This window comes from Crocodylus porosus, unplaced genomic scaffold (assembly GCF_001723895.1).
Source record: "Crocodylus porosus isolate Cpor-Errol unplaced genomic scaffold, CroPor_comp1, whole genome shotgun sequence".
Classification (NCBI taxonomy): domain Eukaryota; kingdom Metazoa; phylum Chordata; order Crocodylia; family Crocodylidae; genus Crocodylus; species Crocodylus porosus.
In genome coordinates this window covers 23,674,665-23,693,510 of record NW_017728950.1, presented here as the reverse complement: position 1 = coordinate 23,693,510, position 18,846 = coordinate 23,674,665, and the positions used below count along the sequence as shown (strand labels likewise).

The 18,846-nt window shown below is 43.3% G+C and overlaps 1 protein-coding gene and 1 long non-coding RNA gene across 2 annotated transcripts in view; both read right to left on the bottom strand.

Annotated features, from left to right (window-relative positions):
* The window catches only part of HOOK3 (hook microtubule tethering protein 3), a 109,904-nt gene extending 104,310 nt beyond the window's left edge, over nucleotides 1-5,594 (bottom strand). Inside the window, exons 1-2 of the mRNA XM_019554719.1 lie at nucleotides 5,568-5,594; nucleotides 5,019-5,104 (exon numbers count right to left, since the gene is read on the bottom strand). Of these exons, the coding sequence (XP_019410264.1) occupies nucleotides 5,019-5,104; nucleotides 5,568-5,594 (113 nt within the window). The remainder of the gene's footprint in view (nucleotides 1-5,018; nucleotides 5,105-5,567) is intronic.
* A 2,564-nt stretch (nucleotides 5,595-8,158) lies between these two features.
* On the bottom strand, nucleotides 8,159-12,047 carry LOC109323755. Its single transcript, XR_002104744.1, has 2 exons — nucleotides 10,021-12,047; nucleotides 8,159-9,060 (listed from the first exon to the last, which is right to left on the bottom strand). It is a non-coding gene; the product is annotated as an uncharacterized LOC109323755 (long non-coding RNA).
* Between the last annotated feature and the right edge of the window lie 6,799 nt (nucleotides 12,048-18,846).

Sequence of the window (18,846 nt, the reverse complement as noted above, 5' to 3'; positions counted from 1 at the left end):
ACCCCACTGCTCACATCTTGCCAGGTTGAGTACAACCCATCCACCACTACTCTCTGGGTGCACCCCACCAGCCAATTTCTTACCCATCCAACTTTCCTTTGCATGCTCTAAAACAGCTCTTTCAAATGGCTCCCAATCAGCTTATCACCTGGTTCAGATATAGTAATAAGGTGTTCGACTCATGTGCCAAGGTTTCATGCTCTGAGGCACAAGCAACACCTGGCTAAGATAATACAAATAATTGAAAGAATCCACAAAGGCAGCCACCACTATAAAACAAAACAAAACAAAACATGCAAATGTAATTATCTTTCACCAAAAATAATGCATACCTGATCGGTGATATGAAAAAAAATAATCAAGATCAGCCTGTCATTATAACTCTTTTGTTCCAAAATATGTCTTAGAACAAACGGTTTATTGTAAAATTAACACTAATAGATCAATATCTACACATTTGACATCTAGTATATTTGCACAATAAAGTACAATTAGCAACTTTTAAGAGAGCCAAACCTGATTGAGTTTGTCACAAATTATTTTACCAGGCTTGGCAAAAGAACTTGCAGTTGCTTTGCTGACCTTCATTACAAGTCACTGGGTGCATAAGTAAAGCAAATTCAAGCTACGATTCATTAAAAAAACTGGACAAAGTGACATGCAACATGCAAGTAACTAAAGCAATGTTCCACAGCTACTACAAGAACACAAGTTGTATGTTGTATGCTTTTCACTTAAGACCCACCTATTAAAGAGATTTCTTAAATCTCTTGGAAACAAAATACTGTATTTTTCATACACAACACAGTTGCCTTCAAAAAAAATTAGTACCCCCAAAATTGAGGTTAAGCAGGGAAACTGATTTTCTGCCTGGGATAGAAGCACCCTGGTTTGATTTCTGCTCGACAGTGCAGCAGCTGTGGCTTTACTAGTTACGCAGCTGAGGGAGTCAGTGGACTTTGTTCTTCATTGTACATGCATTAACAACAGTCTCCACCATTTTAATGGTATTGATGTTTCACTAATCAAGCTAACCTGTTTTAGGGCAATTTTGCTATCTGACAGCTGCTCCTGTCTTTCCCCTCATATTTCACAGCCCTGGAGACTCTTTTAGCTCCTTTAAAAATCATGGATCCAACCATGAAGACCACTTTTCAGCAAAATCTAGGGCTTCAGTTTTAGTTAAGCAGGAAAAGGAGTGTGAACCCGCTGAAGATTAGGCTGTGTCCCTGTTCTGTGCAGCCATAACTGTGGAAAAATCTTTATTCTTCATTCCACCTTTCAAAAACAAGTTACATATTAAATTCCAGGGCATATTGTATACAAGTAAATATGGTATCAGGCTAGGCTTTCCTGTTCGTTTTTGTAGGCAGCACTCTACAATCTAAGTCCTAGCAAAAAGTTAAAAATACAATCCATAAAATGAATGACATCTCCCCCTCCACTGCCATTCATATTTATTTGGTATATACCAATCTATTCTTATCATCTCTATTTTTAACTGTGTTCAAAAAAGTTAGGCAAAAACAGGCTAGCCAACCAGTGGATTTAGAAAATAATCTTACATACTGCTGATTGATCACAATATCAACAGTACAATAGTCTCTAAAGAAACAACATAATAGCCAGACAGGTTAATTTACCACTATGGAGTCCTTTTCTTGAATGTTGAAAGCAGGAATTTAGGATAATTAAAACTAAAAATCTTTACAGAGTTCTCTGAGATCACATATTCTCTGTATTTATCTTCCCACTGTTACCTCCTACTTCAACAAGTGAGAAGGGAAAGGAAGTTCCTTTAAGATTATTGCATTATCTAGATTACAGTGTTTTCCTTTTTTTAAAGACCCATAACCCTGATACTTAAATTTCGTGATACAGGGAAAAAAAAAGGAATGAAGGTGCTAGTTTGTGTCTGGTAGGTCAAATTTTAATTTTCATTTTCTTTGTATTCTCTTTAGTGTCTCCTCTAACCAGAGAATGGAAGTCTGCAGCATTAAGACCTTCTTAGAATTTCTAGGGAACAAGAACATATTTCATAGACATTAGGGCTGGAAGGGACCTTGCAAGATCATCAGGTCCAGCCCCCTGCCCAAAGAGCAGGAAGTCAGCTAGGGTGAGATGACCCCAGCAAGATAAGCATCCAGGTGTTTCTTGAAGGCATCCGAAGTAGGTGTTTGCACCGCTTCTGAGGAGAGTCTATTCCAGACTCTGCAGAATTGGATAGTAAAGAAGGTTTTTTTTATGCCCAGTCTAAAACAGTCTTCCAGCAGCTTGTGACCGTTAGGACCCTGTCTTCCCTTGAGGTACCCTGCTGAACAGACATTCTCCCAGATCCTGATGCACACCCCTTATATACTTATAGGCTGCCACCAAGTACACCCTGAGCCTAGTCTTCTCCAGGCTAAAGAGTCCCATGCTTCTCAGCCTCTCCTCATAAGGCCTGTTCTCTTGACCTCTAATCACGTGCATGTTATTTCCTGTATTTTGTGCCATCAGGCTTACATTTTTTTGGTCCTTAATTCCAATCCTACATATCACAAGTCTTCTGAAACTATTTTAAAGCATTCTTGTCAAAAAACAAAGTGTCAGTTTCCTTCCTCTTTATTCTGTTCTGTAGATAGGCAAAGTCCCTTTACCCATCTGGAACAATGGAATATTAATTCTAATTTTGTAACTTTTGTTTTAGAGCACAGGTGTCTTTTGGCCTCTGTGGGGCTCTTGGAAATCCTTGAAATATAGAGGTGGGTCGTACTACTAAATTCTAGGGTATGGAGCCCTGTTAGGGATACATTTCAGCAGTGGCAGTGTAAGAGACTGTCATATTAATTCCCATAGCAACATGAGCCATCAGCCCCACACCTAGAGGTGGGTCCGGACCAAGCCAACAAGAAGCCCTATGGTTCAAATCTGGCCAGGGGTGGGTGGGACCAAGCAAGTTGGACAGCCCTTTTTTGGAGGATCTGGGTGGAGAACATTTTTGTTCAGCTATTAATTAACTTATATTCTGTATCCTCTTTGTTATAAAAGGAATATATTTAGTCTCTAGACTCTATAATTCTATAGGATCTGACACAGTGAAGCAGAGATCCATGAGAAAGTACCTCTTCAGCTGCTGTCACAAAGTATAACAGCCTGCTGTGTCTTTATGGAGGCAGATAGTTTTGGCTACATGTTAAATACATTTCAGGTGTTTGCCCTGTTTCAAAAGAAAAGCAGAACTCTCTCTACCAGGGATATACAGAGATATAGGATAACTCGAAAATAAGCATTTTAAAAAGATTATTATTCTGTATTTTTTAAAGTTGTGTTCGTTACAAAGACCCCATCTATACATTACATTTAGGCTGCAATTATCACATTAAATGCAGCATAAATTACAAAGGTGCTGCACCTAACTGAAGGCACCATAAAATAGGAAATGACCCATAAAAATGTGCTACATATAATACATATGTGTAACGCTGAACATTTTTATGGCTGACTTGTATGGCGCTTTAAATTTACTGGGTAGCTGGGAATGACAATCAGATGACTGTCAACCCAACCTGGAGCTTCTCCCACCAGGGACTTTTAACTTGCAACCAGGCAGTTCTGGTCACTGCTGCTGGGCATGGGGTTTAAAAGTTCCAGCAGCCCAGCCAAAGCTGGCCAGTATGGGATTTTGACAAACAACTGATTGTCAGCCCTGGCTGAACTGCCCTGGGTCTTGAATGGGACGCAGAGCTGTCCAGGCCAGGCAAACAATCAGCTGATTGTCAGCTCTGGCCTCAGGACTTGAAATGGCCTTGGTGTGGTTCAAGGCCCAGCTGACAATTAGCTGTTAGCCCCACATTACACCAGGGCCAGTTCAGTCCCCAATGCAGTTACCAGGGAATAAGCTAACAATCAGCTGATTGTTAACTGGGCTCTGGATCTGTGAGCACTCAGCTTTCAATTTGCTGCTGCAGGGGGAGCATGGAATTAGGATCCCGGGTTCCCCGTACACTGACAAGTAGAAAGAGCACAGTCAGGATCTGAACTCCAGTCCCAACAACTGTGCATGTGGTATGGCAGGAGGCACAACTGTGGGGACTGGGGATTAGATCTCATGGTATCTTTAAATGAACACAGTCCAGAATCCAAAAACATTTCAAGCTATCAGATACATGTACCAACTTCACCACTGGTCTGCACCATGGGTGTCAGAGACAGTGGGAGTTGGGCTGGCTGCAGTAGTTGTTGCTATTCAGGCACTCCCCACAAGTGGGCACCTGGGACTGAAGCCCTTGTCACTCAACCCTTGCTAATACTACTGTACACAGACGCTTTAAAAAAAACAAACCCTACATTTACCGCTAAGCTACATTGGTACATCAGTGTATTGCACCTTATACCCCATTTGGCTCTGAAATCTTCACCAAAATGCATGACAATGCATAATTATGGAAGTTTTCCTTCTTTTTAGTATTTTTAGAATTTACATCCTTGAATAATATTAGATTGTCTCAGTTTCTAATAGTTCTGTTCTGTTTATCATAGTACATGAATTAAGTTTCCTCATATGACCTTGCCAGTTTGACTCAGCCATGATCTGTAGAGACTGACTGTGGAGGATGAGATCATTTCTGAAGTCTGTTTAGTATTTGAACTTTCCCCACTGACATTACTAAAAAGAATGTTAATGCAGCAAGTTATTGTATGCAACTTACTTATAGCAACCTCAAGATTTATCACCACAACTTGTAACTTATCATGTGTGGACATTAATTTTGATCAAATCTCATTTATAAACTGTTTTTCACTACTGTATTACTTATATTGAAATCAAACTATTTTTGCACATCTTAAAAACATATTTCCATTCTAAAATAAAAGGAGCAGCCCGGTGACAACAAAACTCAGCTAAACTGATACAGTCTTCCATTCTGAATTAAGGAAACACACTATATTTAGATGAATTAGGCACACATTTCTAAGGTATCTATTCTGCATGCCAAAAATACATAGATAAGCAAGTAAACAAACAAAGATCTTACATTTTCTGAAGCACCTGGGCCATCACAACCCCATTCGTTAAATCTTCCACAGTTTGGCATGGTGCCTCAACATTAAATGTCTGGATCTGAAGGGAACAAAAACAAATGGAATTATCTGATTCTGTCTAGTGTTTTTTAATAGAACTACCATTTTCAAAAGTAACACAGTTGTTACCAAGCAACAGTAAATGGTACACAACAGCATACAAAATTTAATGGAAGAAAGAATGTAAGCTCCCAGTTTCATTAAGTGGTCAAGGACTTGGTCTGTCTTGCATCGCATCATGTCTGCAATGCCATAACATGCATGGTTACAACCACAACTCTTACAAGTTCTAAACAAGATCTGCAAACATGAGTGACCAGTTAGGTTCCGAAGGAAGAAACTGTTAAAAATACTTAATGACGTATAAATACAGGTGAACTTTAAAGTCATTGAAACATGAGCTTCCAAAGTTGCTCAACATTTTACCAGATCCCCCTCCCGCCTCTGCCCTGCCAGTTTCTATCAAGGGATGTTAAAGCCCTCGTTTAAAAAAAAGCACTTACCACCCAGACCTCCCATTCACTTTCCATAATTACACAGTTTATACATGTACACACATTCTCCAGGGTTGGAATAGGGAGAGGAATCCTGCTAGTACTAGCAGACATATAACTGGACTACTATTTACTGTAGGGTGCTCAGCTATTACAAATGACATAAAGGCTACATAAAGAAAAACTTTGTCTCTTAACCATCACGCTTAAAGATCAAAGAAGTTAGTTAGTAACTTTGGTTCAGAACTAGTGACAAGGATATGGACAAGTCTATGTATCATATGAGGCAGATGAATGCTGGTTTCTAACATAGAAATGTACAGAAGATGAAAAGGTGAGTGGATCTTTGGTCTGCACATATTGGGACAAATTTAAGGCACCTAGCCTAAATTGCCAGTGAAATTTCCAGAGGTACTGGGAAACAGCACAAATCTTTGGGGCACAAGCCTAAAAGAACAGTGAACAGGGTTGCCAATCTTTCGTTATCTCAAATAAAATGCTCTGGTGACAGCATCTCTCATGAACTGTTTTGGAAAACAAGTACAGATGAATACTCAATTTGTACTTGTTGCTTGGCAAGAAAAGCTTCTACTACATCTTTTGAAAATACCACCTGGAGGAGTCTTATGGAAAAAGGTGTGGCAGTACTGTGAACAGGCAAGGATGAGCAAGCTCAGAGCTCATCAAGCAACAGTATAGGTACCAAAAAACCCAGTATGTTAATAGGCAAACCCCATCTTCAGGCATGAAGTGTATCTAATGCAGTGCTGCTCATGGGTAGAAAACATAGATGAAAATTTGTTCTGAAGAGCTGAAACAATCAGCAGAAAAGGAGCATTCTGAGTCTGTGCTGCTTTTCCCATTCCACAGCAGTATCGGACAATGAGGAGAAACTTGCATGTGTGCAGAAATATGAGCAGCCACCACCCTGCAAAAGATAGCTAAACTACTCTGATATCAATGGATAATGGGGAAATGCAGTCACGCTAGAAAACAGACTGGCAATTCAGGCTGACCTGGACAGGCTCACAAGGTGGGTGGATCAAAACCTGACGGCATTCAACACAGAGAAATGCAAGGTGCTCCACCACAGGAGAAAAAACCCACATCATACCTACAGGCTCAGCAACGCTATACTCATTAGCACGACTGAAAGCGACTTGGGGGTCATGATTGTCCACAAGATGAACACGAGCCCCACCAATGCAATGCTGCAGCCGACAAAGTGAACAAAACTCTGGCTTGCATCTACCGGTGTATCTCAAGCAAGATCCAGAAACTCATAGATTTCAAAGGCATTAGGGCTGGAAGGGACCTCACAAGATCATTGGGTTCACCCCCCTGCCCAAGGGACAGGAGGTCAGCTGGGCTCAGATCACCCCAGCAAGATAAACATCCAAGCATTTCTTAAAAGGTACCTAGAGTATTTGCTGGCACCACTTCTGAAAGGAGTCTATTCCATACTGTGGAGACTCAGACGCTAAAGAAGCTTTTCCTTATGACCATGTGAAAACTGTCTTCCAGCAGTTTGCAACCGTTTGACCTTGTCTTCCTTTTGGGTGCCCTGGTGAACATCATACTTACAGACTCAGCAGTGCTACACTCACTAGCGCCACAACCAAAAGAGACTTGGGGGTCATGACTGACCACAAGATGAACATAAGCCACCAATGAGATGCCGCAGCCAGCAAAGCAAATAAAACCCTGGCTTGCATCTACTGATGCACCTCAGGCAAGACCCAAGATGTCATCCTCCCACTTCACTCAGCCTTGGTGTGGCCACAGCTGGAGTAATGCATCCAATGTTGGGCTCCACACTTTAGAAAGGATGTGGAGAAGCTCAAGAGAGTCCATAGGAGAGCCATGTGCATAATCAGAGGACAAGAGAGCAGGCCTTATGAGGAGATGCTGAAAGGCATAGGGCTCTTCAGGCTGGAGAAGCAAAGGCTCAGGGGGGACTTGGTGTTCAGCCTGTAAGTATATAGGAGGTGTGCATCAGAAACTGGGAGAACATCTGTTCACTAGGGCACCCCAAGGGAAGACAAAGTCTAATGATCACAAACTGCTGGAAGACTGTTTTAGACCATTTAGTTTAGAAAAACTTCTTTACCATCAGAGTCCTCAGAGCCTGGAATAGACTTCCCCCAGAAGTGGTGCAACCACCTACTCTGGACACTTTTAAGAAACACTTAGATGCCTGTCTTGCTGGGATCATTTGACCCCAATTGACTTCCTGCTTCTTGGGCAGGGGGCTGGATCCAATCTTGCAAGGTCCCTTCCAGCCCTAATGTTTATGACATCTTTACCCCCCTCCTATACCTTCATTCATGAATCTCTCCCTGGCTACCTAAATGCAGGGTGAAGAGTGCTTCTGGGTACTGACAGCAGGACACAGGTTGCTGACAACTACATGGCTTGCATACCTGCTTGCAAGCAAAAAGAATGATAAAATATTTACCAAGAACTAGAGTAGTTCAGACAATGAGTCTGCTTTCTATATATTCTTCAGCAGAACATGCATGTGGTTGCAACAAAGAATACTATTACTTATAGTTGGTAGATTGCAAAGATCAGAAAGAGAGAACACCCACAGACTTGCATGCTTTGTTTGAATTTAAATTGTTTTAGTATAACTTTGTACAGCGAGCAATAAAGGAAGAGATAACACAACTTGTTTTTAGATTGGCACAGTTTATGCTATTAAGCTTTATTGATTTGTTACAATAAATACAGTATCTTTTTATATTAAACATCAGTGATCCACAAAAACACAAAGCCATTTAAAAAAAAAAAGAAAGATTATAAGCATCCAGTTGCAGAAATAACTTTCCCTCTTTAGAAACAGAGCGGAGACGAAAAAATCTTTTGTCTGGACATCACTTAGGGCTGGAAGTCTCTACCCTTCCCTTCCTCAAAGCAGCCGGCTGCCAGACTCCCAGCACTTCTGCAACAAGGGTAAACTCAGATAATGCAAAATAGCAACCTCTGCAAATAAGGTGAGCACTGAGGAACAGAGGCAGCACAGGACAGCTTCATGAGATCAATCCCCTGTGCTGGATTGGACTCCTTTGCCAACTCCCAAAATAGAGAATATGGAGAATGCCCAAGAGTGAGCTGAAGAGCAACTCAATCCAAAAATTTGTATCCTGCACTTTGTTGAAGACATAATAGTAGCCAGCATGGGTCAGCACAGGAGCAGGGTCCAACTGTGGAGATGCAGCAGCAGCCAGCTTCCTCTGTGCCTTTAAGCTGACTTTAACAGCAGCCACTGGAACTCGGCTCTCTGTCCATTCCTAAGAGATGTATTTTTCCAGGAAGTTCTTTGTTCTCATGCCAGAACTGTTTCTGGTCTCAAGTGTGTCCAAGGTTGCCCTCATGTTTTATTCCTCAAAGTTGCAAATTCATTCTAATTCTCAGTTCCCATTTTTCTGTGGTTTGATAATCTCAGATTTTCTTCTTCCAACTTGGAGTCTAGATGGCACGCACAGTTGGACAACATGTTCTGAAAAAGAAAATCACCATATTAACTAATACCTACAGCAGTTCTTCATACATTCCATAGAATATCAAGGAATAGCACAAATCATTATTTCCCTTCATTTGTACAGTTCAATAATTAATCCAGAGTCAGACAGCTGAGAATAGCAAGAATAAGCACTCTCAATTGTCACACGACACTCAAAACTGAGTAATGCGAGACTGATTTAGATCAGGGAACAGAACCACATGCAATAATGTCAGTATTATTTTTTCACTGTAATTAAAAACATTTCCCCCCCAATGTCATTTCAGGAGACATTTAGAAAATGTCCCCTTTATTCACTTGCCATGTTGAATTTGGTATGCCATGGTCAGCTGCCACAAAATGCCAACCACAGCCCTTCTTCTATGACCAAAACAAAAGCAACCCAACCTCCAAAAACAAAAACAATACCCAACACCCAAAAGAAACAGGTCTACTGAAATAAAATGAGAGGAAGGTGGCTGAAAGAAGGGTCAAATATGGAAGGGGAAACAGTTACAAGTGAACAGAAGGACAGTGAATTGTGCTGTGGGCAACAATGGTTTAGGGAAGCAGTTGGCAATCTGTGGGCTTGATCTATAACACAGAAGGCATCACCAGGGTCCTACTGCCTTCTGTGCTCAATTTATTCTTTCTGCTGCTGTGGACTTCTAGGAGTGCAGGTGAGGCCCATGACAGGGGCTGGGTTGCAAGCAGCAGCCCACAGCGACAAAAGGTTACCAGCCTATGGTTTAGGGAAATGAGGAGTGGAAGAGTGAGGGGGAAGAATAAGTGGACACTGCCATCCACACGCAAGACTTATCTGACCATTTATTGACATTACTGGCAAAATTTAGAAGAACTCACTTTTTAATGATTTAGTGTAAACATTCTTTTCAGTTCTGGAGTCTGGAAAAATCAGTCCCAAACCAGAATTTTTCACAATAATTGGCTCCATACCTGCTGCATAAAGATGGTCATCCACAGATCCTAGTTCCTCTTGTTGAAACAGAGCATCCTGAGAGCTAGGCCTCCATCCAGCAGACAGATCCTCTTACCAAGGCAACTTAGCCAGGTTCTTTGACCCCCATCTTCTCCTAGATAATCATGCCACAAGTCACTTTTTATTTTGTTTTTAAAAAACAGTTCATAAATGTATCAGTGTAAATGAAGCAAAATTTTAGGGTTCTGCCCAGAATCTTGTAAGAACAGGAAACTTGAACTTTCTGATGCTGTCATTGGTATTAGAATGTGACTGAGTCTTTTTATTTTATTGCAGCATACCTTCCAAGCCCATCTTATACTATGCACTTGAACGATCAATTGTACACAAAAGCACTTATTTCCACTGGTCAGTTGTGCTTGGATTTCCTCCTCATTCTGTGACATTTGTGCCCAAATATATGAATATAGCAGACAACACAATCATGAAAGAACCTCTTTCAAGACATCCCAGTAACATTTGCAATGCTCAGAAATCACAAAAGCTGCTGCCTGCAGTGCAGGCTGAGCTCGTAACTGAGCTCCACGTATGGTTCTACCATTTGGGCAAAATCTCGTGGCCAAGCTAACTTTCGTGCAGCATGGTGAAATGTGATGTCACTTAAACTGGTGTGCTTGTGGACTGGAATAAGTAGACAATATGAAGCAGCTTCTTTTATTACACTGTCCCTGTATTGAAACTTAACTACAGCAGGATGAACTGTTTCAGGCTGACTTAGTATTCAGACCTGCTTAAAACCTCTAGTCCAAGAGATGCCTGGCACATATTTAGCCACTAGGGAAACACAAGGGAGGATGCAAGATGTTTCATAAGTGTGGTGGAAGGAGGCATAGGTTTCAGAAAGGTCCTTTCTTCCCACACAATGAAGAGGAGAAAAAACAAGATAAAAAACAAGGCTAAGGGATTCAGCCTGCACAACGAGCAATCACAGTAAGAACATGCATGTCATAAAAACCACATACGTTAAAGTTGTAGCCAATAAACAGGCCACCCCTACTCTAATACCTCTCATTTTAACTGTTGTCTATTTATTAACTGCCCTTACCTATTCCTTTTGATGATTCTTTTTCCTTAAATAGCATTTACCAATAACATTCTACTAAAATGTGACCTCTGACCATTTACAACCTTGCAGGACACAACCATTTCCCCCCACCTCTCCCAACACAGTGGAACTCCAATTGAGGTTATATAAGAAGAACCACCTCAGTTCACTTTGGTGGCCCTCAAGGTCTTTACAAGTCTGGATAAGTGGAAGTGGCTGTATAATCTGAACCCACACATGTAACAGTTTGAAGAATCAGAGTTACTGCTACACATCCTAGCTGCTTCATGTTTTCACTTGTGGAAGTCTAGTAAACAGTGCAAAACAAAAGATGATGAGCTGAGAAGTTTTAATTAAAAGAAAAATGATAGAACTGTTCTTCAAATTAGATCTAGATGGCATAGTAGTTCTCAGTAAACATGTGACAAAACCCAGCTACTAGACCAGAAGATTAATAGTATGGAATTATTGCAGAGACAAGCCACAGGAAATTGAATAACCATAGGAAAGCAAACAAAGACTGACAATGCAGACAAAGCAAAGCACATGCTCCAATGAATAACCTAGTTTATTTTCAAGCCTCAAGGCCCTTTTAACTTCTACAATATAGAAGCTGGAATGAGGTTTTGAGACTAAAACTTGAAGAGTAATAATCCGTTTTGAGACGGGACTCAAATATTATTTAGATGCAAAAAAACCCCAAAACCTGGATGAGAATGCACAGAGCATCCTTGTCAAATGCCATAAAGCTAGGAGCTACAGTTGAAGCCTGCAACTCAATTTTCTCACAGCTGTAACTGCAACAAAAAATGCTGCTTTCAGTGACAGGTGGAGTAAAGCGTTCTCAAAAGTCCAAAAGGTGGCTTTAGTGGCACTAATCTGAAATACCCAATTTGTACAAGTTCTCTGACAAGTGTATAAACAAGTAATTTTTCAAGTAAAAAATAGCAGCTGTGTGCATTTTCATTAATGACAAGAACAGGCCGAGAAACCTCAAGTATAATAAATATTAACAACACTGATGACATGGATACAAATTAACCACACAGGCAGAGCAAGGAGGAAGAATTCACACCATCCACAAAGAATGCTGGGGGCTGGTACCACCAAAAGGGCCAGAAGCACCATAAAATGAGGGGTGCTAGAATAGAGGCTATGAATCTGCAATTGTATGTACAGAAATGTACGTACCACAAAAATCCATAATGCTACAACTGTACATAAAGATCTCAACTCCTATAAATAACCAGTTTCTCTCTACCTGCAGAAACACTACCCTATAGTGAACTTCCATGGCAGAAGGAAGGAAAAGGAAAAATGTAGCTGTGTGAGGCAATATATGAGAAACTACAAGTTACCATTAGTAGTAACTCCTTTCTCTCTGTCCTAATATCACTGGAGACTTACTATAGACAACTAGCTAACATTGTTTAAAACTGCAGGAGTCAAAGAGACCAATCCCTTATTTAAAAAAATAAGGATTTGTGAAATTATGCCCTGAACATATAGCACCTTACAATTTCAGATATGGTTATACTGGAACTACATTATAAGGAAGCTGCCACCTAACATGATTGAAAAGACCTGAGGTATTAAGTCAAAAAACAACTCAACACAGGCTTTAAGCCGAAGGCATTTCTGATGCTGCACCTACAGCAGAGAAATGAAGTCTGTAGTTGAATCAGATGTACTGAAAAAAATTAAAATCGGAAAGGTAAATGCATATCCATGCCAGATTTACTGAATCAGATTAAGAATGGTTGGAGATCTGCCCCAGGTCAACACTTGTACTGTTTTTAACTGCTGTGGCTGCAACACTGTCTGGGCACTTATTTGGGTCAGATCCAGGACGGTGTAGCTGCCTCTCTCTAGTTGTGCGATGCATGACCGGAGAAGGAAGAGTGCCCCTGCCCCTGTTTGCTTCCCCATGCTCCCCCCCAATGCTGAATTCAGAAGCAAAGGAAAGAGAGCAAAATTAACACTCAACCCCTGGGCTCCTTAGCTGTATGAAATGAGGGATTTGCATGCCACAGCTGCTCATCCCCTCCTTTCCCCTGCTGCTGAATACAGCTGGGATGGGGGGAGGGGCAGGGGCACAGGAAGGGAGGGCAAATGTCAGTGGCATTCACCCCTCAGACCCCAGAACCCTGAGGGCAGGGGCTCCAGCCAGAGCCTGCACCAATCAGCTGGGTAGCTCACAGTGCTCATGGCACTTGCAGAGCTCTGACAGAAGCTGCACTGACTTGCGGGTAAGATCAGAGAACTCACTGACATCCATGACTGCCATGAAAGGGCTGTAATCCTGGATCCACCAGTGCATCTTATCCCATAGGAGCTAACACTTTCTCAGAGGGGACGGATACTGGATGGTTCCAGAAGGCAGCACTGCTTCCCAGCAAGCGACAAACTAGAGCCCTCTGCTGACTTAGAATTACAGGAAACCCTCACTATTTATGGGTTCAGCATTTGGGTTTCAAATATTTGCAAATGCCAAACGTGCATCTAAATACACTTACAGGAGCTCCTCAGGACCTCCACACTTGCCGCCGCTGCGTTCCCGCCATTGCCAGCACAGCCGTGCCCCACTGCAGCTGCCAGGGGCACTGAGTTCATGAACGCAGATGGCATTCGTGAACACAGTGCCTTATTCGTGGATTTCGCCATTCACGAAACATATCCCCCATAAATGGCGAGGGTCTCCTGTACTAGTTCTGAGAAGCTGGCAGGGGAAATACCATGACCACTAAGGCAGTTCTGCTAGTCACACCCGGGGATAACCACTTTTCTGGAATGGGGTAGTACCCTTGAAGGTAACATATAGTTACTCTCCCACGATCATTTCCTGTGGGAAGATCTTGGCTTTACACCCACTTTATGGAAATGGGAGACTTCTCCCTAGCTTGCCCCTGGGGCCTTACAGCTGCGGGCAAGCAACACCTGGGCTCAGCATCCGAACCCCAAGCCTCCAGGCTTGGGCCTACACGTAGCATACCTGCCAAAGGATTTGGAAACGTTTGAAGTCCCAGGTGGGGTGGAGGACGTTTGCTGGTAGTAGGGCCACTTATGGTTTTTGGCTGACTCATGGATTTGGAATTGACTTGGCTAATTTGGATTGGAACATGAAAAATTCTCCTTAAAAATAAATAAATAAATAAATAAATAAATAATGACTAGTTCTGAGAAGCTGGGCACCAGTCTCCTGCCTCTCCTTTCCTGTTCTACTTGCTGTTCTCTTGGCTTCCTCCAGAAATTTCTTGTTCAGCTCCCAGAAATGCAGGAAGCCAAAGCTCTTCCTACCAATACCAGGACCCCAAGTTCTGAGGGCAACTAAGTGTATGAGAGTTTCAAAGACGACAAAATTAAAGGTAGACAATCTGTCCCCCCCGTAAAGCTACCAAACACAAAGGTCTAAGTCTTAGAAAGTAAAAAGTTCAAGGGATGTCGCACAATAAAACAGGATGTCGGCACTGCAGGTTAGCAATGGGAGGAGCAGCTTCAGCTTGCCTGTATCCATGTTAATAGATAATTATTTTAGGCTGAACAGGTTCTGAAATCTGTGGAAAGTCTTGTATAGTCTCATTCAACCTCTAGCAAACTGGCTGAAGCACTTCTGTGTGGATGTGATTTACCAGTGTTCTGGGAGGTTAAACCAGTTTTTAAAAGTCAAATTCTCTCAAGAAAGCAAATCTCAAATAGTTTAGTTTTCTCTAAAAAGTAGCTAAAAATATTCTTTTGATATCCAGAATGAGCAATAGCTCCTGAGAGCCACTACAGAACTTGGAGAAAGTCAGACAGTGACAGCAACTAAGATTTTTAAAAAAACCTGTTTCACTGTAAATCAACAAACTTTGTGGTCCCCTTTACAGTTTCGAGAAAATATCTCTCAGCATAGAGGATTTTAAAATGAATTCAGCTAAGCAGATTTTTAAAACCAGGTGGGGCCATACTGAGACTAGCCAGTCAGAACCATTGAGTCTGTTTCAAAACCACCCTCATACACAAAAATTTTAAACTGTTAGAACAGCCAAGGAAGCCACACATTCAGCTGAGAGACATGAATATAAACAAAATGTTTTGACTCACCATGATGCTATTTAAGAACTATTTACAAGTATTTCTTATAACAACCAAAAAAAAGGAAGTCAGTTTCATGAATGCCATCCTAGATCAGGCGGTGTACCTGTAGTTTCTGCCCATGGAATATTTGAGGAACACTACTTGTTCCTTCCTTACAGCTCTCTCCTGCAGTGGGATTAAGGATCCCTACACATGGAGTGTTGCAGAATTGAGGATTAAGCTATCTAAAAATGGTCCTACAGTCATATGGCTAAGCACATGACTCCTCCACATTAACAATGTCATGGAGGAAAAGTAACAGTAGTCAAGCATTTCCATTTTAAAAGATTTTTTTTCCGGGCTTTTACCTTTGTCCAATGTTCACCTTTTACGTTCATATTTCCAGGACACTTCTTTGTCCCAGACTTAGTTTTATTCTGTTTTCTATTTTGGGATGGAGGAGGTTCAAGCAAAATTACTCTGGTTTGCAAAGAAACTGAAAATAAATGATTTCCAAGGGTAACAAAAGTTTCCTTCTTTTACTGAACAAATCTGGTCTCTGCAGAAAACAAGTTGAAAAATGGCACGGATATAGCTTCTAGCTCAGGGTCCCAATTATTTAGACCCAAGGGCCACATAGGCTGTTTCGGTGAGATGTCGCAGGCTGGGTCAGAACCCCTCCTCCGCAACAACTCACCAAAACTCCCCATGTAGAACATCCCTGGGCAGCAGTGATCAGGAGTGAGAGGAGCAGGCAAAGCTGAAGTCAGAGCGGCGTCACGAGGTGGTGACAGAGGGGCTGGGTCAGAGCCACAATCTGTTGCCCGCACACCCCTGCAACGGGTGCAAATTTTATGGGTGGGGCACACAAGGAACAGATGTCAGCTCTGCCCCACCCCAGCCGACAATCCTGACCCTGGATGCAGACGCAGCTCCCCACCAGCCTGCATTACCTGTCCATGCAGCTCCCTGAAGCAGCATCCAGGGCTGGGACTGGGATCTTGGGGTGGTGACAGTGCCAGGCTGGGGCAGGGCTGGAAACTGCTGCTGGCCCTTGATGGGAGGCCACAGCACCCACAAAAGAGAGAGGAGGGCTGCATGCCCTGTGGAGGAGGCTCAGGAAGAATCCTCCCTCCCTCTTCCTCCAGCCTGGGGCACAAAACCCAGAGGTGGGGAAATGAGAGGGGCCAGGGGGGTGACTCCACACCCCCCACCATGTGTAGTGGCCAGGACCAGGCTAAGGGAGGCAGGTTGCACTGGGGCATCCCTGTCCTATGCCAGCCTATAGCTCACCCAGGGATGCCTGTGCAGTGGCTGCAGGCCCCAGCCCTGCCGACTCAGAGAAGTGCAGGGACAGCGGCAGTAGCAGAAACACTGGCAAGGGCATTGCATCCGGGGTCCAGTCTCTACAGAGACCTGCCTCCAGCCCAGGATGCAGCTCCCCACCTGACCACGCAGTCTTCATGGAAACCGGCCCCCGGGGCAGCACCCTCACTGGGGCTCCTGCCACTACCCCCATGCCACTCTGCTCTGTGCTGCTCTGCCCCATGCTAAACCAGCCAGGCTAGGGGCTGCCACCACCACAGGGCATCCCTGGGTGAACTGTGGGCTGGCACAGGATGGGGGTGCCCCAGTGCTGCCCAGGAAGGCCAAGGGACCCATCACAGGCTGGGCAAAATTGCTCCGCAGGCCATATTTTGCCCAGCCCTGTTCTAGCTGGTACTCCAGACTTTGTCTTCAGGTACTACTAAATCACTGAAGTTGCCAAGTAACAACAGTTAAAAAACAAGTTTTATTAGTTTTCAATGACCCTTGTCCTCCTCTGCCAAACAATGAGTTATTTTTTAAGTTTTTAAAAAAAAGTCTTCCAACAGTCTATTGATACTAGACGCACTGAGTAAAACATTTGCATATAGAAAATGCAATAGGAAAAAATTGTGCATCCTGGGACATTTACCTCACTAAGCATGAGCTATACAAATTCTACAGCTATTTGTCATACAGTTTGTAAAATTTCTTCAACTTACCATCCACTTTAATATCTGAGAGTCCCACATTTTTAAAAAACTCCGTATCAGATCTTTCTTAGTTCCATATTCTCTTACAAGAGAGTAATAGAGGTTTTCATGCACTGGCTACAATTTAAGGATTTAGGTTGTAAACAATCTAAATTATTAGCAATTGTATCAAAGTGTTAGGCTCAGACAGACTGGTGTAAATAGGTCAGGTGACTTAACTGGGGTACACTATGGTATTAGAGGCAACTTAATTTCCCTACCCCAACACCCAGCTGTATGCTATAATACCATTGGTTGCACTGACTCAATGGTAGTCATGCCAGAAAGATCTTTGGTGGGTTATGTGTTTCCAAACAGCTAGCTGCCGCCAAAGTTCCACAGCCACATACCATTTTAAGCATCCATGCTTGAGTAGGTAGGTCCCTGGGGCACTGCTGCCTCAGTTTTAAGCTTAATACAGTCCTTAAAATACAGAGAGCGTGTTCAAGCACTGGTCTCTATTTGCCATTGTCTTGCAAGCCCTCACAGCACTGATTTTTCAACTTCACAGCAAGCCCTTTAACTTCACCATCTCCACAATGCATTGCCTTTCTTTCCCCAGACATGTACAGAAATCTGCTCTTCCCTAGGTCTCAACTCTCCTGTCCTCTCCTGAATCCTTGTAGCATTCAACACCAGAACAGATGGAGCAAGAGGCAGGTCAAGTAGCTTTGCAAAAGAGGACAGGCGCATTAGCAAGGATACATAGGGGTTGAGGGAGAAAGTAAGAGACTGGACTATCGATCCCACACCCTTGCCACGGATATGGGCATGGTCTCCCCAACACATTACATGCAATCCTCCTCCAACCAGCCCTCGGTACATCCCATCCCTCTGTACATGCACGCAATGTTGTCACAGAGCTCCCGGGTCTGTCCCAGTCGAGGATGTGGGTGGGGCAAGGGAGAACAGGGTTTTCTGAGAAGTCAGTGACCTCATTGCTCATTTCAGAACCCTTACTGCTTAGTCTGTCTCTGAAGTTTCACACACAACCACATTTTTTAAGTGCAGCAGGATTTCTCTACAACCACGACGGCCACATTCCACAATTCCACAGTGGGGAGGTATACTTGGCAGCCTTGTTCACTTATTCGTGAGGAAATAAAGCACGGACCCAAAAAATTACCCTGCGAGTGCCAAGAACTAAACGAATTATTCGAAGTGGTAGGGCAGTTTCGTGGTTTGCTCCAGCTATTACACGGGCTGGAGAGAAAGCAAAACAGCTGTAAGCCCAGATTAAGCAGCCAGTGGATTCTAGCTGGTTTCCGCGGCTCGGGAGCAGCGCAAGGCAAGCAGGAGCATCCCAGGGAAAGAGGCCAAATGCAAGTGTGCAGAAGGCTGATTTGACAGGTGTGCGACTGTCCGTGCTCCCCCGGGGGGTCCTGGCCTGGCCTGTACACACAGGCTCTTAGCTGTAACAGCCAAAAGCGTTTCCAGGCACCTTTTTTTAAAAAAGGCGAAGCTAAGCAGCGAGGCCGAGCGCCCAGGCCAGGAGAAGCCGAGGGCCGGCTCACCGGGAAGCGAGTCACAAGCCGCCCAAGCACGGGACAATGACGGGGGGATTGCCGGCCCCCCCAGCGCGGGGTCGGGGAGCGCGGGCCGCCGCCGGCCTGGCTGTGGGGGGC